Source organism: Dendrobates tinctorius, unplaced genomic scaffold (assembly GCF_039654945.1).
Source record: "Dendrobates tinctorius isolate UK_male_01 unplaced genomic scaffold, ASM3965494v1 ptg000099l, whole genome shotgun sequence".
Lineage (NCBI taxonomy): Eukaryota > Metazoa > Chordata > Amphibia > Anura > Dendrobatidae > Dendrobates > Dendrobates tinctorius.
The window spans coordinates 7,180,678-7,203,539 of record NW_027361767.1 but is presented as its reverse complement, the minus strand read 5'-3'; the positions used below and the strand labels follow the sequence as shown (position 1 = coordinate 7,203,539).

At 48.9% G+C, this 22,862-nt stretch overlaps 1 protein-coding gene across 9 annotated transcripts in view; it reads right to left on the bottom strand.

Moving 5' to 3' along the window:
* Positions 1–12,702, bottom strand: part of QTRT1 (queuine tRNA-ribosyltransferase catalytic subunit 1) — a 353,595-nt gene extending 340,893 nt beyond the window's left edge. For 8 of the 9 annotated variants that reach the window (XR_012234469.1, XR_012234470.1, XM_073587543.1 and 5 more), the window contains exon 1: positions 6,616–6,744. Coding sequence is in view for 1 of the 9 variants with exons in the window: in XM_073587548.1 (XP_073443649.1) it covers positions 2,840–2,992; positions 3,525–3,609; positions 3,685–3,794; positions 5,385–5,460; positions 6,616–6,754; positions 8,040–8,155; positions 8,245–8,323; positions 8,575–8,713; positions 10,029–10,097; positions 12,434–12,688 (1,221 nt within the window). In the remaining 8 variants the exon portion in view is untranslated. Of the gene's footprint in view, positions 1–2,425; positions 2,993–3,524; positions 3,610–3,684; positions 3,795–5,384; positions 5,461–6,615; positions 6,755–8,039; positions 8,156–8,244; positions 8,324–8,574; positions 8,714–10,028; positions 10,098–12,433 lie in introns of those variants that run through there. The other variant, XM_073587548.1, reaches the window with a different exon arrangement.
* Between the last annotated feature and the right edge of the window lie 10,160 nt (positions 12,703–22,862).

The window sequence follows — 22,862 nt, the reverse complement described above, 5'->3', positions numbered from 1 at the left end:
ACCACCATCGTTGCACTGCGCCCGCGCGAATTCCGCGCAGGCGCAGTGAATCATTCGGCTGATCCCAGCAGCAGATGCGCGATGTGTCTACAGGCAGAGGAAGCCAGTCACATTAAAGGGGTTTGCCCACTAACGAAAATTCATTTTAAAAATTGTCTGTGTGTGACCGTGTACGGAGCATACCACATCTCCTGGGCAGGGGAGGAAGCAAAAGACAATACTGACATTACAGCAGGAGATCACAGAGGATTCTTTTTGTGAGGTAAAATATTTCACTGACTGTTTTTAAACAATATTTTACCTCACAAAATGTATCCTCTGCGATCTCCTGCTGTAATGTCAGTATTGTCTTTTTCTTCCTCCCCTGCCCAGGAGCTGTGGTATGCTCTGTACATGGTCAGACACAGGGGTGAGAGACGGAGCACAGGGGGAGATAGCTCAAACGGGACAGCACATGAGGGGAGAACAAAGCACAAGAAGGAGAGAGACAGCAGACAAGGGGGATAGCACATGAGGTAGACAGGTCACAGAACAGAGCACAGACGGGAGAAGTCAGCACATGGGGAAAGAGAGAGCGGATAGGTGGGTGAGCACATGGGGGGGGGGGGGGAGATTCTCAACGCTGCAAAGCCTGCCGTCATCATGACATTACCGCCCTCCATCTAGTATGAGAATAATAATAATTTTTATATAGTGCCAACATATTCCGCAGCGCTTTACAGTTTGCACACATTAGCATCGCTGTCCCCATTGGGGCTCACAATCTACATTCCCTATCAGTATGTCTTTGGAATGTGGGAGGAAACCGGAGAACCCGGAAGAAAGCCACGCAAACACTGGGAGAACATACAAACTCCTTGCAGATGTTGTCCTTGATGGGATTTGAACCCAGGACCCCAGCGCTGCCAGGCTGCAGTGCTAACCACTGAGCCACCATACAGTGCTAACCACTGAGCCACCATACAGTGCTAACCACTGAGCCACCATACAGTGCTAACCACTGAGCCACCATACAGTGCTAACCACTGAGCCACCATACAGTGCTAACCACTGAGCCACCATACAGTGCTAACCACTGAGCCATTGTGCCGCTCTGAATAAAAATAAAAATACAGAAGTGGCTGTATGAGAGTGACTGTGCACGTTACTTCTGAATGAGAGACTGTACATAAAAGTGACTGCTACATGAGAGACGGATTTTAGATATTTTTGCTATCGTGTGCCAGAAAGATAAAAGCTGGACTCTGATTTGCTCTGGGGAAGAACAGAGAGACAGTAACTCTGTACATGAGACAGGACCATGGAGCATGACAGAAGATCCTTCCCTACAGAACCCCCCCAGTAAAACCACCGAGGGTCTGCAGCGATGATCCCTAGGATCCATCATACAGCAGATCTGCAGCATAAACCTGCATTCTCCAGCGGTGCTCTGGCGCCCTCTAGCTACAATCTGATAGAATGCAGTCTGGTTCCATCACAGTTTGATCCCAGGGCAGCGATCCGTCCATGCATCCAGCTTTTAAGATTAGTCAGCGGGGCTCCGGAGGTGACTATCGCAGTGTGCGGCGCATTCTCAGGTCCTGCGGCTATTTATAGGCTGCGGCGACCGCCCGCCCGCTCTGATTGCCGGTGGCAGCACATGTCAGTAATTATCGGCCGCCGGAGCCGTGTACATTAAATAAATACATTTATATAGCACCGACGGGGCATAAACAATGTAAACCAGGCACCGAGAGATGCTGAAAGCACAAGAAGGCGGCGGCGGAGGCGGGGCGCGTGGGCTGCAGAAAATGGAAAATACTGCTGCAATAACTAAATATTCTGGGTATAGGATTGCCGGAGGAGAAGGGTTAAATCCCACTTCCTATCAGTAAATCAGCACTCAGATTTATACTGTAGTAATCCCAGGTCGGCCCGGTGGGATCCTGCCCTCCTTTTTCATTAAAAAAAAGTAGTAAAACCTCGTTTGTGGAGGGTTATTTTTGTTTACTATGGGGGATGAAGCCCCTTTAAATCCAAATATAGGACCCCCAATCTTTGTGAATTTTACAAGGTGGTTCATGTTGAAATTCATGAGGTTTCATCTTAATTCTGCCCCCAACCTTCAGAAATGGAGGCTCCTTTGGACCACTGTGTTCCCTCTACATCCCAGGCAGCTCTATAGTGTGAGGACCCCATCAAACGTCTCAAATCTCAGCTTCCAGGACCCCCAGCATGAATTAGGTGGGTGGTCTCCTGCCACACCAGAGCTTTAATGCAGCGCCCATAAACTGGCACCTGTCCAGCGCCAAGCGAACCCAGACGTCCATGATTTGGGGGGCAGGTAGGAGAAACCTTACAGGCCGGGCCCCGGGACACATTGATGACCTCGGCACAATCTGCCGCCATTTCTGGAATATGCTAAGGTTTATACAGGAGGCCGCCCTCATCTGCACCATCGGCTTTATTGTAAAAAAAAATATTTAAAAAAGTGGAGAAAGACAGAAGATTCATGGCTAAAACAGAGAAAACCCTCGTCCGGCCAGGGCCCAGCAGGTCCCATGGCCCCCAGGAATGGACAGGCTGCAGTACAGATATGGCAGGCGGCAAGGGACCGTGGTTCTGCCTCCAGGTCCTTGACACTGTCCTCATCCATCATGCTGGGAAAGCTCGGTGGAGTCCATTATGGAGGCCGCGACAGATCTAACTGTAAAGGAGCAGGAGGTGGATTCCTGGATCAGCCTGGATCAGCAAGCAGCCACCGCCGGCAGGTCAGCTGGAGGTGCGCCATCCCCCTGTCCTGTGTGAGAAGCCGGAGGGTCCCGGAGCAGGAACGCACGTCCTACACGTCATCCAGAGGTCACTCTAAGGTGATGCCGACAGTCTTTAGGGCATCCACGGCCCACTGTGGATACTTGTCCTTCGTGCCGTACATGGTTCTCATGAAATCCTGCACGAACTGTGGGAAACAGCCGTCCACAATGCTGCCCCGCACCGAGTGCATCAGGGTCAGCTGGAGAACGGAAGGAGAATATGGGTCATGTCCGTCCTATCACGTCACATAGCCCGTCCCTCCTGTCACCCTGTGATGGGAGGAGAAGACCCCATGTCACATAGCTCCTCCCTCCTGACTGTGTCACCCTGTGTGGGTGGAGCAAACTCCATGTCACATAGCTCCTCCCTTCTGACTCACCCTGTGTGGGAGGAGCAGACTCCATGTCACATAGCTCCTCCCTCCTGACTGTGTCATCCTGTGGAGGGAGGAGCAGACTCCATGTCACATAGCTCCTCCCTCCTGACTATGTCACCCTGTGATGGGAAGAGCAGACATGTCACATAGTCCCCCCTCCTGACTGTCACCCTGTGATGGGAGGAGCAGACTCCATGTCACATAGCTCCTCCCTCCTGACTGTCACCGTGTGGGAGGAGCAGACTCCATGTCACATAGCTCCTCCCTCCTGACTGTGTCATGCTGTGGAGGGAGGAGCAGACTCGGTACACAGTATACATGTCCCCTGTGTATGCAGCTCCTGTCTGGTACATACCTGGTACGCTATGTTATGGATAGTGATGTGATGCATCGCTGCGGTGTCACTCTTAAACAGCGCATGGATATAAGCGCGGGAATATCTAGGGAACAAATCATCAGGCTGAGGACACGGATCTGTGGTCACTGCACATAGCCGGTATCACCCGGCCCCTTACCTCTGACACGTGGGGCATTTACAAGCATCATCTATGGGCTGGAAATCCTTAGCAAACTGTTTGTTCTTTATCTGAAGAGATCCCCAGGGGACCAGCGCTGAGCCGAACCTCTACAAGAAACAAAATAAATATATAAAGAGGTTCTGCAGCAGCTAAGGTGTGTATGAGGAGGTTCTGCAGTAGCTGAGGTGAGTATGAGGAGGTTCTGCAGCAGCTGGGTGTGTATGTAGAGGTTCTGCAGCAGCTGAAGTGTGTATGAAGAGGTTCTGTAGCAGCTGAGGTGTGTATGAGGAGGTGTGTATAAAGAGGTTCTGCAGCAGCTGAGGAGTGTGTGATGGGGTTCTGCTGAAGCTGAGACGTGTATGAGGTTCTGCAGCAGCTGAGGCAGTAGATCATGTGCACTTCTGCTCCATTCACTGATGGGGGCGCAGTGCTCAGTAATTCCTGCTGCTCCTATTATGAGTTAATGGAGCGGATTTGTGAGTGGGCGACTACAGATCTGTCAGAGCCCCTCTTCTCAGCATTGGTGGGGGTCCCAGCACTGGGACCTCTAGTGATTGGCTACGGATGAGCGATAACTTCCAAACTTGAGAATACCCCTTTTATTAAAGATGGACGCCCCTGTAGCGTTACAGTGAGATTACACTAGAGCTTTCCTAACACCCCGGAGGACGGGGCCTAATTGTCTTCTAAGGATTAGTAGAATTACCGAGGAGCTGCAGGAGATTGGCGACCTGTGGAGCGGAACAGTAATAACGAGACCGTCGCCCCCGCAAGGCCCGAGAAGCAGCGATAACACCGGGGACGGGGAGATAATGACCCCAGAGACCAGACATGGCCGACACCATTAAGCCTCGGTAACAGTGTTTACATTATCCAGAACAAAAACTTTTTTGGGATGAACTTCTTTTTTTTTTTTTTTTACTTCCTTTATAGTTTCCTCAGGGGACTTGTTCTCTATACACAGTAGACGACGGTCTCGTATGAAGGCTCAGGGGCTTACAGGAGGAACAAGATGTCAGCCATGGGGGCGGGATAATCTTCGGCAGGTCCACAAGGATCGATCGCACCATAAGGGGTCGGATGGGCCCACAAAATGGTGCGTCTCTGCTTTCGTGCTTATTAAATGCCGCTGACAGAAATGGACAGTGACATTTAATGGGTTAATAGCAGTGATCGGGGCAAGTTCCCGTTGCTGCTGGTAGAGGCGAGAGCCGACACAATTTGTAAAGGTTTCAAGATTTAAGAAAAAAAAAAATTAAGACAATGTTTTCCCTTTTCTGACCTGCCTTAAAGGGATTGTCCAGGCTTTGCATACAGGTCTGCTGTCTATGTGACTGTAGATTTGTGAACCCTCACAGTGTGCCCACTGCACGCTGTCAGGATTCTCCGGCACCATTATTTGTATAGGTGCAGTCATGTACCGACTAGACGTGCACATCCATCCACAACAGAAGTGTACTGAGCGAGGCCGGACACGTCTAGTGGAAATGTGGCCAGGAGTAAGCAAATCAGTGCCTGCCGCCAGCAACGGAGAATCCTGACAGCTCGCACTGTGCACAGAGTCACTGCAGCCTTGTACCCCAAGTCAGGACAACCACTTACACCAATCTGGTGAACTCAGCTCTGGGTGTCAACCGGTTCCTGAAAAGGTTAAGTGGTTCAGGGTCGTCATCATACATCAGGCAGAAGATACTTACGGCCGTCCTGGTGGGGAACACGCAGTCAAACATGTCGCACCCAAGAGCGACGCAAACTACAAGATCGGTGGCGTATCTGGAGGAGACAGAAAGGTGGATGAAAACGTTCTGGGAAACTTTTTATCTACTAATATGTCGTGGATCAGAGGCATCGGTACGGACGTGGGAGGTGAGACTGCACAGTCAGAGGGATCGGTAAGGATCTGGGGAATGAGACACAACCGAGTCAGAGGGATCTCTGGCAAGAGACAGCTCAGAATCAGAGGGATCGGCAAGGATCTAGGGAATGAGAAGCAACAGAGGCAAAGAAATCGGTAGAGATGTGGGGAATGAGACACCACTGATTCAGAGGGATCGGTAGTGATCTGGGAGATGAGACACCACTGAGTCAGAGGGATCGGAAGGGGTCTGGGAGATGAGACAGCTCTGAGTTAGAGGTATCGGTAGGCATATGGGAGATGAGACTCCCCAGAGTCAGAGGGATCGGTAAAAATCTGGGAGATGAGACTCCCCTGAGTCAGAGGGATCGATGGGTAGGGATCAGGGAGATGAGACTCCCCAAGTCAAAGGGATCAGTAGGTATCTAAGAGATGAGACTCCCCACAGTCAGAGGGATCTGTAGAGATCTGGGAGATGAGATCTCCACTGAGTCAGAGGGATAGGTAGAGATCTGGGAGATAAGACACCTCTGAGTTAGGGGATCGGTAGGCATCTGGGAGATGAGACTCCCAAGAGTCAGAGGGATCGGTAGAGATCTTGGGAATGAGACTCCACTGAGTCAGAGGGATCGGTAGTGATCTGGGAGATGAGACTTCCCCGAGTCAGAGACACAGATAGGCATCTGGGAATGAGACTCCCCCAAGTTAGAGGGATTGATAGGGATCTGGGAGGTGAGACTCCCTAGAGTCAGGGAAAGACAGAGAAAGGCTCTGAAGATCAGCATCTGCATTAATTCAGAGATCGATGGGGTCTCAATATCAAGGGTGATGCCAAGAAACACAGATGTGTGGTGTAATCAGACCAAACAGAAAAGACAAAAGTTTTGACAAGTCAAAGTAATAAAAGTTTTGACCGATGGCTGTTCTGAAGTCCTCAGCTGAGCGATATGCCGTCCCCCCATCGGTGGGGGTCTCAGTAGTCATAGACTAAAACGCCTCACATGTACCTTTTAAGGTTGTGTAAAATTCCTTTAAGAACAAGAGAAAGCACATTATTTCCAGAAGGGCCTTACCCGACTCCCATGAGGTAGCGAGGTTTGTCCTTGGGTAAGTAGTCAGTGCTGAGAGTCACCATCCGCCAAAAGTGGTCCTTCTCCTCCCCTCCACTCAGGCCGCCAATGGCAAATCCAGGAACATCTCGCTTGGTCATTTCTGAAAAGAAATCAAACGACTATTTTTGAAGATGAAAAAATAAGTTGCAAAGTTACAAATTGTGAGAAGAGAAGAGAAGGAAGACGTTCACTAGTCAAGTGGTCTAGGAAACTGGAAAACATACGATTCCGGCAGCCACCACTAGAGGAAGCTCCAGAGCTGACAATGTCCATATAAATCAGTATGCAGTGAGGTCATGAGCTCCCCCTAGTGGTGGCTGCAGGCACAATCTAATGTCTGTGCTGGGTATTTGGCCCTCAGCATGAGAACAAAGGAGCCCAAAAACTACAAGGAGATATTAAAAAAAAAATCATAACCGAATCGACACCTATTTAGATTAAAACAGGCACAAAAAAATGTTCTCATGTGGACAATCACTTAGGCCCTGCGCAAAGTGCGGAAAACACTAATTAAAAGGGTTGCGATCCATGAATATACATGGCCGGTTCCAAATAAATAAGAAAGCAGATGTGCGTCTAATTAAATTCTCAAAATGAGATTCACTTCAACAGACGATCACTGGAGACACAGCCGAATGTTCGCCGAATGTTCGTCATGAATGAATGTTCGTTCGTCTGACTACTTACCCAAGGACAAACCTCGCTACCTCATGGGAGTCGGGTAAGGCCCTTCTGGAAATAATGTGCTTTCTCTTGTTCTTAAAGGAATTTTACACAACCTTAAAAGGTACGCCGAACATTCGCCGAATGTGGGGAACACAAATTACTGTATAAAAATAGGAACGGACACTAAACATTCAATAACTACCAGACATTACTCCATGTATGTGAGATTACGCTACTGCTATCTTGCACTGATCCTGAACTACATCCTGTATTATCCTCCAGAGCTGCACTCACTATTCTGCTGGTGCAGTCACTGTGTACATACATTACATTACTGATCCTGAGTTACATCCTGTATTATACCCCAGAGCTGCACTCACTGTTCTGCTGGTGCAGTCACTGTGTACATACATTACATTACTGATCCTGAGTTACGTCCTGTATTATACTCCAGAGCTGCACTCACTATTCTGCTGGTGCAGTCACTGTGTACATATATTACTGATCCTGCATTACACTCCAGAGCTGTACTCTGTAGGTAGTGGTGTAAAGACTACAACTCCCAAAATGTCAGTCATCAGAGAACTCTATTAGCTGAACCTTGAGCCAACAGAGAAAGCTGGTAGATTTCAGCTCTGAAACATGCAGAATTGAGCATGGGTGATATAATAGGCTGCACATTGAGCCCGGTCCCGTACATGCGGTGATGCTGAACCTACCGTCCAAACACTTCCTGCGCAGCTCAGCGTTCAGACCTCCTTGAATGATAGCGAATAGATTCTGCCTCTCCGGGTTCCGGTTGGCGGCGACGCAGCGATCTAACCAGCGGACGGATCTGAGGACAGAGAATGGCGAAAAAGCAACGTCACCTTTCGTAATTACGGATGTGAAGGCGGGCGAGTGTGAGCGCCTCCTAGTGCCGACCTGTACATGGCCTCCTCCACCCGCGGACCGGTGACGGTGCTGCTCACCACATCATCCAGCTGCATCATGATGTCAGAGCCTGAGGGCAGAGAGGAAGGGGAAGAGATGAGGACGACGGCGTGAGGCCCTGAGAGCAAGAGGAGCGGCCATGATGGCGGATGCAGACGTGACACTCCCCTGAAGGCAGCGCAAATCTTTCTGCTCACCTCTAATATGATGACCGTGTTACGTGTCGCCGCCTCCGCGGCATATGACCCCCCCTAGCGGCTTAAGACTATGCATCAGTATTTGCCCGTGCTGTCCCTTTAAGGACGTGGAGACGTCACTCACCCAACGCGTTCTGGATCTCGATGGATTTCTCCGGGGTGAGGAGAATCTCTTTCCCATCGTACGGAGATGTGAAGTGCACGCCGTCCTCCGTCACCTGGGAGAGCTCCACTAGCGACACCATCTGGAAGCCACCGCTGTCCTGTGGCCGGGTGACAAGGATTAATACGGGGCATTTTGGGGAAAAGTCACAGACGTCGAAACATTTCACTGATGTCTGGTAGAAAACGTGGTACGATAGGTGGCGCTGTAGAGCAAGTCCTAGAGAAAGCATCGGGGGGCATACGGCGCTGCAGAGACGTCACTCCTGTGGTCAAACTTTCTTCAGGGTAAGTGACAGCAAAAAGAGATCATGAAAAAGGACATTCAACTTTGACGTGGTCATAAATCAGAGAGAAACACACACAAGAGTTAAAAAAAACTCAGAGAGAGCTCACTGATGGATTCTCAGTTGACTCATTCTGCAGCCGGCAATAGATTGTGCAACGCAGAGGAAAGAGAAGGCAAATTATTAATAAAACACAATCACAAAAATGATTTTTAGTCCCAAATAAATACAATTAAGAAAAAAAAGAGTCCATAAAGTTGTCCACCTCCTGTAAGTGACTGACAACAGTCCTTGTATCCTCTGCCCCCAGTCAGGGACTACAGGGGAACTTGTTTTCACATTCTTTTACCAGGTCTTTAGATCAGCTTCAAATTTGCAGTGAGGAACTCGACCCCCAGAGTTCAACTGGATTCAATATGGGGGGGGGGGCTATGGTCCCAAAAACAACATATATTGTCTACCCACGGGATAGCTGATACATGTATGATCCCTGGGGGTCTAGTGGCAAAGATCCCCACAGTGAATGGAACCCCCCCATCAATCGAACGATCCAGTGGATAGGAAATACATGTTATTTATGGGACAGCTGCTTTAAGGGAAAACCTTCAGCTCCTCTACTTCATAAAGCATATATAATAAGGAAACAAAAAAGTCCTGTCTAATAAAAGACATGAAACTTCTGGCTCTTTAAAAGAGAAAAACAGCAGTCCTGAGGAGTCTCGCTCACGTCCTGCTGGAAGATCGGGAGACTGGGAGCGTGCAGCATGGAACCGCAGGGGAGATCTGTGCTGCCACCTCACTGCCGTCTCTCCCTAAATCTACATCTTCTCACTGTAAGATGGACTTTAGGTCATTACGGAGCAGGAGGAGGCCAACAGCACTCACATGTTGTATAGAATCCGCAATCCCCCCAGAATCCACCCTGGTAAAGTGAAAGGAAAGCCTGCGCCCCTGTAGTAGCAGTGACATTTGCTAATGACGTGTATTTGGGAAAGGTCTTATTTCATCTACTCTCATTTTTCATATGTTTCCTATCATGGATAGGACCCCTTTAGGGTGGCGGGCACAAATCTGTCAGAGCATCACCACCACAGACGATATTTCCCCTCTTTTCCATCTCCTCACTTACAGTCAGAAGGTTTCGATCCCAGTTCATGAAGCCGTGGAGGCCGTTTACCTTCTTCATTATTTCTGGGCCCTGATGGAAAAAAGCAAAAAGGGGTTAAATTCTGTCATGTACAGGAAGAGGGAGGAATATTTGCCCACAAGGACAGAGGGCGATTAGGACACCTGGGAACACAAGGGTTACAGGATAGGTAATAAATGTATGATCTCGGGGGGGTCCGACAGCCACCAATGCCAAAATAGGGGGTCTCAGAGTCCCTATGAAAATGCGTGCAGGTGGGACCACCACTCTATTCACTTCTATGTCATATAACCAAAGTCACCGTGTAGCCCTGGCCAAAATGTGCAGCTGGCTGCTACCAATCCTCTTGTCAGAGGGTTACTGCCATATCAGTGCGCACTGTCAGTGATCGTTGTAAGAGGATTAGCCAGTGCTTCCCCTACAAGTGACGTCACTTTCGTGGGCACCACCAGTCTCTACACGCCGGGTATTCATACAATGCGCACTGACAGTGTGCTCTTCTGCTAGCTCATTATTATCTGAACCGACAATAGAGTGCACTGGCACTATTCACACTGAACATTGGCAGAGATCTACCGAGCATACGTTTGCATTGACAATCGGCGCATGCTCACCAGAGTAGGGACTAGCCCAGCCAATGATATAGACTTCACTGATCATGCTTTGTTTCAGGGAGGGGCAGAGACATTTTTTTTTAATTCATCCACACAGTCGTAAGAGGAGTTTTTATTTTTTATGGGCTAAGTTGCAGTGTTGAACGACCCCATTCATTTTACCATTCAATGAATCAAAAAACAAAAAAATAAAAAAATGCTAATTGCGACAAATCAGTGAAATAAATGCCATCCCGACAGTTTGCTCTTTTCCTTTTATTTTTACTGTGTTCACTCTTTGGTAAAATCCCCCCGGTAACAAGATCCTTCTGGTCGGGCGATTTCACGGTCACCGGACTAGTTAAGTTCTTTTATATTATTTCAGTGGTTTAAAAAAAACACAGAATTTTGTTTAAAAAAAAAAAAAACTGTTCTGTCGCCATTTTCTGAGACCAGCACCATTGCTCGTTTTCTGCGTCCTGAGCTGCCGCTCTCAGCGACACATTTTGGGGAAGATACAACAGGTCGATTTCACTTTACTGCATTTTTTGACCAAGGATTGACGTTTCCGGTTACCTTTTGGGGCGAATCATTTACTTTTATAGCTCGGACTTTTATACTAAAGAAGAATTTTTTTTAAGTTGTGGGGAAACAGATTTCAATTATTTATTCTCAGTTCCCCTGGCGCGGACATGAGCCTTGTGCTGCAGTGTCGCACAACATGGTGAAAATCAGGGTCTCTGTGGCATGTAAGTGGTTAAACAGCAGCAATGGGAGCTGGTCAGCCATATCAGCGGCAACTGCATACACTCAGCTCTCCATTCACATCACACCTTCCACGCCCTCCATGTATCCCACACCCTCCATACACCCCGTGCTGTCCATACACCCCGCACCATGTACCCTGCGTCCTCCATACACCCCGCACCCTCCGTGCACCCAGTGCCCTCCATACACCCCATACCTTCCATGTACCCTGCGTCCTCCATACACCGCACGCCCTCCATACACCCCGCACCTTCCATGTACCCTGCGCCTTCCTTACACCCCGCACCATCCATGTACCCTGCGTCCTCCATACACCCCGCACCCTCCATGTACCCTGCGTCCTCCACACACCCCGCACCCTCCGTGCACCCAGCACCCCCCATACACCCCGCACCTTCCATGTACGCTGCATCCTCCATACACCGCACACCCTCCATGCACTCAGCATACTCCATATACCCCACACCCTCCATACAGGCCACACCTTCCATGTACGCTGCGTCCTCCATACACCCCACACCCTCCGTGCACCCAGCGCCCTCCATACACCCCGCAACTTCCGTGTACCCTGCGCCCTCCATACACGCCACGTTCTCTATGTACCCTGCTCCTTCCATACATTCCGCACCTTCCATACGTTCCGCGCACCCCTTGCCCCCTCCGTACACCCAGCACCCTCCATACACCGCACACCTTCCGTGTACCCTGCGCCCTCCATACACGAGAAGGTGATATTTGGAACAACAGAGGAGCCAGAAACTTTCGGATTGATTTTTCATTACACCTAGGTGGATGCGTCATTTTAGCGTCCAAAGAAGTCATGTGACACCTCTCAGCCAAATGGATCACAAGACACCCTTATTTGCTTATTAATTTGCCTAAATATCAACAATTAAAAACTTTATTAGACAAGCCTGGATCCCTCCCCCATAGAATGTAAGTGTGGCATGCTGGGAGTTGTAGTTCAACTGACTGTAGCACTTCCTGTCCCTCAGCCCTGCGCCCCCTCCTCCAGTGCTTTATTACCGGCCTCATGCCCAGGTGGTAGGTGTTTCCCAGGCAGATCTCACAGCCCAGGTCCCGCAGCTGGTCGGCCGTGACTCCCTTCATCGTCCCCTGAGTTCCCACCGGCATAAACACGGGGGTCTTCACAGGCCCGTGCGGTAATATCAGCTCACAGGCCCGAGCCTTCGTTACCGGACATTCCGCTAACACTCGGTGAATTAACGCGTGTCCTCTGGGCGCCGCCATGTTTCCACTGACAGGCGGAAGTGACGTCATGCGTCCTAGCAACGGCGAGCGGAAATGGTTTTGTTTTTTTAAACAACTTTATTGAAAGTGTACACCGCCTTTTTATGGCATTTTACTTTTTTTTTGTTTAATTAAAACAACTTTATGAAATATTAACAGACAAGGTAATTTCTCAGGCACCAAGTGTAGCATTGTGAGCATGCTGTCGTTTGTAGTCCTACAAGGTCTGGGACTAGGTACATCATGTGTATGATTGTACTCTGCGCTGACATATAATCCATGAAAAAAAAAAATCTCTTCTAACTCATGCAAACTTGGTTCCATTGGTTACCACTTACTAGTCGTCTTTTCCTTATAATGGCATCTGCAGCCCTTCCACAGCGCCGGTCAGTGCCCGTCCAATATGAACTTCTCTCACCCACAAAGCGCTCCACGGCTCAGCCCTCGTCTCTGCCTACCACCCTACCCCTGCTCTCCGATCTGCTGATGACCTGAGACGAGCATCTTCTATGATCCGAGCATCTTCTATGATCCGAGCCTCTGACTCCCGTCTCCAAGGCTGCACCAGTTCTCTGGAATGCTCTACCCCCGGTAACACGGTGACTTCCCAGTATCCCTATAAACGCATCTCTTTACACTGACCTGTCGCCTCACTAATCTATTCCCTGTTCTTCTTGTCTAAGTAGTTCTCCAAATCTGCTCCCGGCTCGTATGATCTGTTTACACGCCCTCCATACCACATAATCAAACCCACAGTAACTCATAATAACATCCTTAGTGCCATGAAATACTATACACTGCACCTCATATTATTATCCAAAGAATGAAGAAAAAAGGTACTCCAGTGTAGAAAGAATATAAAACTTCCTCTTTAATGGAAAAAAAATTCATAAAAACAGGCACAATGCGGACAACATATAGATCCCAGAGAGCTACCAACCGACCGGAGTGTCAAATCGCTTCGCCGTGAAACAATGCATGCTTACGCAAAACACATGTCCCTGCGTACAACATGTTAAATATATGCACGCGTGATGCATGCGGCTCTATGCAGATCAAACGCTGCGCACACAGACGCAAATGTGAAACCAGCCTTACCATCTGCAGCCTGAATGTGTCCATGCCTCCTGATGAACCCCTGCTGATCTTCCTGACCGCCCATTCATGACTCCTCTGCTCTCCAAATGCCGCAAATCACCCCCTGTAGCGCCTTGATCTCTGAAGCACCAATCCCAGGTCTGGAGAGCCTGAAAACCATCGGACTTGTGTGCCTAGTCATAGATATAAGGAGGTGGCCTGAGGAGGACAGAGAGGTCAGTGGGATGCTGATGCTAAAGCCCGCGCCCCATAGAGACTTAGAGAAACCCTGATTACCCTGGAAACTACTTTTGGAAGATTGTGACTTTCTTCTCCCGTGGCATTTATAGCAGATTGTTGTATGGGTCTTTTGGTTTGCATGTAATAAAGGTTCTTGGGACTGTTCACTGATCTCTCGATCTGTTGTTTGTATGATACTGGAGTAGGACCCCCGTGACAGTCAATATCATGATTTGGCCTTTACGCTGCATTTTTGACGGTCTGCGGTGCATAAGGATATTTGAAAGTATGTAACTGCCTGCAGTGTTTGTGCGCACTCTAAGACCCATCATACTCGTCTGTCTGGGTCTCTCCAACCATTGGCGATTCTCAATAGAGCTTGGACTATTGGTAGATTTCATCACGGCTCTACCCGTATTTGCAGGTCATATTGTTATTTTGGTGGTGGACGGATTCAGCAAGGTGTCTCATTTTATTGCGCTATCCGCTTTATCCAACGCCAAGACGCTGGCGGAAATTTTCATCAAAGAAATCGTGAAACTACATGGGATTCCTACCTGCTATTGTTTCTGACCAGAGGGTGCCATTTATTTCCAAATTTTGGAGAGCTCATTTGGGGATCAGCCTGTCACTTTCTTCAGCTTTTCATCCACAGTCTAATGCACAAACTCAACGTGTTAACCAGAATCTTGAGACTGCGTTTTATGTCTGAGAATCAGGAGGATTGGATTACCTACTTACCTCTAGTTGAATTTGTGGTAAATAATCATTGTCATAAGTCTACTTATTCTACGGGGCTCACGGTTTTCATCCTCAGTTCAGCTAGTTTAATAGGAATCGTTATTCAAGAATACTTGAAGACAACGGTTTTCATCATCTATTACATCTGTCTGGCAAGGGGTTCTTAATAATTTGAAAAAGATAGAGTCCAAATATGGCTGATTGGAGACGCTTGGTGGGTCCGAACCTGAGTATTGGTGATTTGGTGTGGCTGTCCTCGAGGAACAATAAGCTGAAGGTTCCTTCTTGGAAACTGAGACCCAAGTCCATCTGTCCTTATAAGATTGTGGCCGTCATCAATCCTGTAGCATTTGGCCTGGCTTTGCCACCTACTTTTAGGATTCATAATGTGTTTCATTGGTCTCTACTCAAAAAATACATTTTGTCCTCTGAACGACCACCACCACCTCCATCCTCTGTCATTGTTGATGGGAATTTGGAGTTTCAAATACCTAAGATCGTTGATTTGCACTTGGTTCATCGGTCTCTCCAGTATCTGGTTCACTGGAAGAGTTACAGTCCTAAAGTGAGAATGTGGGTACCAACATCTGATGTCTATGTGTAGGGAAGTGGACTGACCTATGGACCTGTCTGAAGCAGGAAAGTGGATGTAAAGATGGGCAGTAAATACACTTGACATCAATTTATATATACGTGTGGGGAAACAGCTGGAATTAGGAAGAGATGGTGTAGGACCGGGTTTTGGCCAGTAGGGGGAGACAAAGAACAGCAGGAAAAGGAGACGGTGCAGTACTGAGGTTTGGCCACTAGAGGGTGACAAGAGAAAGCAGGGAAATGACTTAACAGCAGCTAATGCTTAAGAAACCGCATAGTCATGGTGGGCAGCATTACGGGACTCGAGAGGGGAATTCCCAGGCAGGGGAATAAAAAGGGAGAGAGAGAGCCCCAGGGGAGTCAGTCCAGGAGGAGGAGTTCAGCACAGGAAGAGACTGAAGAAGGAAGAGCTCCGGAAGGGATTGGAAGGAGAGACAGTCAGGGGGGTGGCCGTGACAGGATACCCGCATGACAGAAGACACCCGGGGGTACCAGACGGATGGACTCAGACAGGCGAAGTGCTGTGGTGGTAGGCCTAGGGCAGCCACAGAGATAGAACCGCGAGGGACGTCAATTTAGGAGAGAGAAGGTGCGAGGTACCCGGACCTGTGCGTACGGAAGCTGTCATGTTGCTGTGGTCGTCTGGAGGATGGCCAGTAAAGAGGACCGTTTGAACGTACACCGGTTTCTGTCTCCAGTCTGTTTGCGGCGAAAAAGGAACCACCCCCAGTCGGCCCACGTACCTACATATGCGTTCAGGTTGATCCGGCCTTTTCACGCGGCACACCCTGATAGACTCAGGCCGGCCGAGAGGTTCCGGAGGTCCCTCTTAGAAGGGGTGGTACTGTCACAAGTTTACCACAACATAGAGGGGCCAGAAAACCGCATTCTCTGATTCTACATACTGAAGCACTTAACCATCATATTAAACAGTGCAAGTTTCTGCTAGCAGTGCAGGGGTTTAATCTGTTCAGTTGAGAGTCTCTGAATCTTTCCTGCTTTGATGATCTCAGCTGTTCAGTGTTGATCACTCTCCCCTGCTATTTATACTTGCCTTTAGCAATCAGAATTGCCAGTGTTAGTTTTATACTGCCTATTATGGAGTAGGAGGTGCTTGTTGAGGAGGCATATGCAATGTTCATCTAAAGACTGTTGCTTGGTAATTTGTCTGTGTGCATATCCTCATTCTCTCCTATTTGGTTGTTCCTACCTTTTACTTCTCGGTGTTCCAATTTGTTGTTGTTCCTACCTTTTACTTCTCGGTGTTCCACTTTGTTGTTTGTGAGTGCATATTTGTATGATTGGTGTTTTCATTTATCTCTGTAAGTCTTTTCTTGTTAGTCTGGTATGTGTATTAATATATACAGCTAATCCCTACTTCCCTGGGTGGCGGAGGGGACAGATAATCACCGATTCAGGAGCTCAGCAAGGTACGTGGCCCCGGCATCTTCAGCATTAGAAGTAGTCTGGGGAGCAGGGATAGCTAGGGCGACCCTAGCTTTAGGGATAGGGAATGATCCACTATCCACTGGATATCAAACTACAGTCAGGTGACACCCTAGCGGGGGTCTCCGGCTATTCCCGCTAGGCTGCAAGTCCTTCTGATAAAGTCTAACAATACTCTCTGGTCCTTTCTCACACTGGCCGATCTCCATCCCATCTGCTGCACTACCCCAGACTGCACCCTGTACCGTAGGTCAGTGCTAAAAGTAACGACCTGGCAGCCTTGCTCCTCTGATTCATCGCCACAGATGTTCACTTCTCCACCGGGTTTTCGGTGCTTGACCTGCGATGGGCGTCTATCTGGCCTGGACAAATAAGTGATGGGGTCTGAGCCTTGACTGGCATAGTCTGGTTCACAGACCTTGACTGGCACAAGTCTGGGCATCGGATCTTGACCAGCGGCGTCTGTTTCATGGACCTAAACCAACATCGTCTCATTCTCGCTCACAGTCACGCAATAGCTCTCTGGATCTGCTCTTCTGACACTCTCCAGGGTGTTGGCCTCGACATCCTTCTCTACGTACGTTCCGCTCATCACAGTGGGTGCCAAATCTCTTCCTGTCTTGCCGCTCTGGCCTTTTATATTGGGGAACTGCATCATCAAGATCACCTGACCTGGTGCTTCATCTAGAAACTTCCTTCCTGAAACTCTTCTCCTTCCTGTTGGTTCTGCAAGGTTCTGATTAAGCAGTAGGTGGCAGTGTTCGGACACATGTCACAGCAGCTTACCTCACAGAATCATGGGTGTGATATCACAGCAGCTTACTTACAAAAACATGGTTGTGATGTCATAGCTGCATACCTCAAACAAACATGGGTGTGATGTCACATCAGCTTATCTCGCAGAAACATAGGTGTTAGGCTACCTGAGCTTTCCTCGGTGACATCACAGCAGTTTTTCTAAATTCAATACACCTGTGATATTTGAACAGTTTACCCCAAGACAATCAAAAACAACAAGGGGCCCATGTGTAGGACCAGTATTTCGGCTGCTTAATTTTCACAAATTGTAGAGATTATTTTTGCAGATTGGTCTGAGGAGTATAAATGGCGGAATTATAGTGACGGTGCAGAAACGATGATCAAAAGCCAATGTGCTGACTGTGTGCGCCCCCTATGTGAGTACACATAGGCTTAGTGAATGTGTGTACACAGGTATTTGTGCTCACTTATGTAGTCTGTTTCCATATTGCCCGTCACTGCCCTGCAGGTGTCAGCACAATACAGCTTCCTCTTACAGATAAGTGGTTGGTCTGGTTTGTGCAGCTAAACTGATGCTGCAACGACAAGCAGCATTACTAAAAAGGGCTGCCAGACTGTGGCTTTCGCTTTTTTTTTTACTTTAAAAAAATGTTAACTATGCACCCTATAATATTTTCGTGCACTGTTTGTCATGGTCACGTGTGTGGAGCGCCATCAGGGTTCAGGTACCGCCAGAGCTGCTTCAGGGTTCTGGTATCACCGGAGCGGCTTCAGGGTTCAGGTATCGCCGAAACGGCTTCAGGTATCGCCGGAGCGGCTTCAGGGTTCATGTATCGCTGGAGCGGCTTCAGGGTTCAGGTATCGCCGGAGCGGCTTCAGGGTTCATGTATCGCTGGAGCGGCTTCAGGGTTCAGGTATTGCCGGAGCGGCTTCAGGGTTCAGGTATCGCTGGAGCGGCTTCTGGGTTCAGGTATTGCCGGAGCGGCTTCAGGGTTCAGGTATCGCCAGAGCGGCTTCAGGGTTCAAGTACTACCAGAGCGGGTTCAGGTATCGCCGGAGCGGCTTCATGGTTCAGGTACCGCCAAAGCGGCTTCAGGGTTCAGGTACCGCCGGAGCGGCTTCAGGGTTCAGGTACCGCCGGAGCGGCTTCAGGGTTCAGGTACTGCTGGAGCGGCTTCAGGGTTCAGGTACCACCGGAGTGGCCTCATTGTTCAGGTACCGCCAGAGAGGCTTCAGGGTTCAGGTACCGCCGGCGCAGCTTCAGGGTTCAGGTACCGCCGGAGCGGCTTTAGATTCAGGATTTATCTGTGTGGCTTCAGGGTTCAGGTTCCGCCGGAGTGGGTTCAGGTACCGCCGGAGCGGCTTCAGGGTTCAGGTATCGCCGGAGCAGCTTCAGGGTTCAGGTACCGCCGGAGCGGGTTCAGGTACCGCCGGAGCGGCTTTTGATTCAGGATTTATCTGTGTGGCTTCAGGGTTCATGTACCGCTGGAGTGGGTTCAGGTACCGCCGGAGTGGCTTCAGGGTTCAGGTACCACCAGAGAGGCTTTAGATTCAGGGTTTATCTGTGTGGCTTCAGGGTTCAGGTACAACCGAAGCGGCTTCAGGGTTCAGGTATCGCCGGAGCGGCTTCAGGGTTCAGGTACAACCGAAGCGGCTTCAGGGTTCAGGTACCACCGGAGTGGCTTCAGGGTTCAGGTACCACCGGAGTGGCTTCAGGGTTCAGGTACCACCGGAGTGGCTTCAGGGTTCAGGTATCGCCGGAGCGGCTTCAGGATAACGTACACTATCCAGGAAAACACGAACACAGAATCAGGATAACAAACTAACTACAATGAATTAGGACAGGGACATGGCAACATACAGTTGCACAAACAGGAGCTGAAGGGAAACTATATGGGTTGCTCAGGCACTTTTCTACTGGGGAGAATGTCTTTTGACCCCTTAGTGACCGAGACAATTTGGTACTTAATGACCGGGCCAATTTTTACAATTCTGACCACTGTCAGTTTATGCGGTTATAACTCTGGAACGCTTCAACAGATCTCATTGATTTTGAGATTGTTTTTTCTTGGCATATAGCACTTCATGTTAGTGGTAAAATTTCTTTGATATAACTTGCATTTATTTATGTATAATAAATCAGAAATTTGGCAAAAATTTTACAATTTTCAAACTGTTAATTTTTGTACATTTAAATCAGAGAGTCATATCACACAAAATAATTAATAAATAACATTTCCCAATGTCTGCTTTACATCATCATAATTTTGGAAACAATGTTTTTTGTTAGGATGCTAGAAGAAAAAAATGAACATTTTCCTTTTGTCTCAAAAAAATTACTTTGGAACCATTTTTTTTTATTTTCACAAGGGTATCAGGAGAAAATGGACTACAAAATGACATTCATCCACTCAATGCCGATTTTTATTCCCCATTGACTTGCATTGGGGTTGGGTTTCGGTCAAGACTCCAACTTTTTTTGCCCTAGTCGGACCAGTTTCATCCGACTCAAATTTTGTTTCATGAAACCCAAGTTGCTCAACTCTACTCCTAAGTACATCAATACCCCATATGTGGGGAAAGCCACTGTTTGGGGGTATGGCAGGGCTCAGAAGGGAGGGAGCACCGTTTTACTTTCTGAACGCAAAATTGGCTGGAATCAATGGTGGTGCATTGTTGCGTTTGGAGACCCCCTGATGTACCTAAACAGTGGAACCCCCCCCCAATTCTAACTCCAACCCTAACCTCAACATACCCCTAATCCCAACCCTAACCACAACCCTAACCCCAACACGCCCCTAACCCTAATCCTAACCCTAATCATAACCCTAACCACAAACCTAACCATAACACACCCCTACCCCTAATCCCAACCCTAACCATAATCCCAACCATAACCACAACCCATGCCAACCCTAACTTTAGCCTAACCCTAACTTTAGCTCCAACCCTAACTGTAGCCCAACCCTAACTTTAGCCCAACCCTAACTTTAGCCCCAACCCTAACTTTAGCCCAACCCTAACTTTAGCCCAACCCTAGCCCTAACACTAACCCTAGCCCAACCCTTACCCTAATTTTAGCCCAACCCTAACACTAACTTTAGCTCAACTCACTTTAGCCCAACTCTAACCCTAATGGAAAAATGGAAATAAATACTTTTTTTATTTATTATTTTTACCTAACTAAAGAGGGGAGGGGTGATAAAGGGGGGTTTTGTCATGATCCAGGTTGGATCTGACAGGGTAAATGCACAAAGTAACCTTTTTTTCCCTTGGCTGTGTGCCAAAGGGGGTTTTGCCCCCGGTGGCCATTAGGGTCATTGCACTGTGGTGATTTCAGTTGGAGTTTTCCCCCCGGTGGCCATTAGGGTCATTGCACTTTGGTTACCTTAGTTTGTGCACGTAATCATGTAACAGGTGTGATAGCTCTATAAGAAAGTATCAGGTGTGTTAATCACTGTTGGTGATAAAGTATTCACTTGCAAGCAAGCCTGGGTGAAAGATGGAGCTAAAGGAGAGTCACGAGCAGCTCAGTGAGATCCCTGGAGTGTCAGCTATGGTGTCTGCAAGGAGTGCTGGCATGGCATGGTGGAGTCGCAGCTATGGTGTCAGCAAGGAGTTTGTGCATGGATTGCAGGAGTGGCAGCTATGGTGTAGAGCTGCACTCAAAATGCTGGACATTGTTGCTGAGAGCTGGACTCAAGCATGCTGGACTTTTTGGCAGAAAAGCTGGACTCTTTTGTGGGACTCTGTTTCTGGACAGCTGCATGCAGGTGTGGACTCTGTTTGCTCCAAGGCTGCACTATGATGTTGAGAAGGTCCGTTTCTGGACAGTGCACCCAGATGTCGGACACGGTGGAGGAAAAGAAGCACGCAGGTGGTGGGCTCTGTTGCTGGGAGCGTAAGCAACAGAGCAAAGCTAAGTGGTGTTCCCCTGTTTTGTCACTTCCTTATGTGTGTTTAGTGCAGTGGAGAGATTAGTTTCCGCACCGACCAATTCCCTAGTGAGGGTATAGGTGCAGGGCGAGTCAGGGTTTTGAGGTTCCTGATCGGCGCCCGGTGCGGAACCGGCCTAGGGAACGTTAGGAGTGTAGAGCCACTGACTCAGGGGAGTGCAGGAGGTCTCCACTTCCCCATTTCCCTATCGCAGGGCCACCATTGTTAACGTTACCCAGGTTTTCCCTTTCCTTTTGTCTCATTGTATTAGTTACCGGCCTGCAGGCCGCGTCACATAGGACAATCACACGTGCCGCGTCCTGTTGTATCAGTTACCGGCCTGCTGGCCGTGTCACTCAGGACAGGTCACGTGACATTATCACCAGCCTTACTTTTTTTCTGGTTAGCCTCAGACCTTGTTCAGACCTGTGAGTATTTGCTTCTGGGCCTCACTGAGGTGAGTGAGGAGCTGCATGGTGTGAAGCAGTTCAGCAGCAATTATCAGGGTCTGGGGCCTCCCATTTGGCTCAACCAGGAAATCAAATAGCGTCCGGCAATGAAGCCCCTAGAGTCGCTGCTGGGGAGCGGGACTTGCTCTTACAAGCGGACGTACCCAGACAGGTGGGTGGAGTTGGTCCCCATGGTGCTGTCTGGGGTTCCCCTAGGTGAAGGGATGCTTCCCTGTAGTGAGCAGACTGGTGTGATAGTCCGTGGGGTTTACGCCAAATCTTCCATACCACCGAAATAGCAGCCCCTCCTGGTCGTTCGGAGGAAGGCGACCAGGGAGTGTATTTTTCCTCCATATCCCAGTCCCCTCCCTCACCGGTGTGAGCAGCAGGTGTGCTGCTGGGGAGTAGGGGCAAATCTCAACCCTCGCCATTAGCCAACCCTGGGAGGCGCAGACCTCGAGGTGTAAAGGGTTGGAGGGTGGTGTACCCCTTGGTGGAGTGCGGGGGTGTGAGTGTGGTGACACAGGGGGACGCCTCTGTTGTCGATCCCAGAATGAGTTCACCGAAATATGACAAACGAATGTGTGGCAATAAATGTTCAGGTCCGGACCTGTGTGTGAACGAGCATGTATGGTTGGCCACCAAAAAACATCTTGTGGAAGTGTGTTGCGGAGTCTTACCAACTCATACCGAACATACACATACATTACTCGTTCCCCAGGTCGACGCTTTGGAGATGATTGGTGCCTCCAGAACATACTTTGCCAATACCAGCGGTGGGTTTGTCAAACACCTGAGGTGCAGGTAGTTGCAGGGGTGAACTCTGGATCTAGGCATCTCCGCTGTAGGTGGTGCCTTGATGAGGAGTGGTCTTGAGGGTCCAGTGGCCCCTCATTAAGGGGAGGGTACTGTCATGATCCAGGTTGGATCTGACAGAGTAAATGCACAAAGTAACCTTTTTT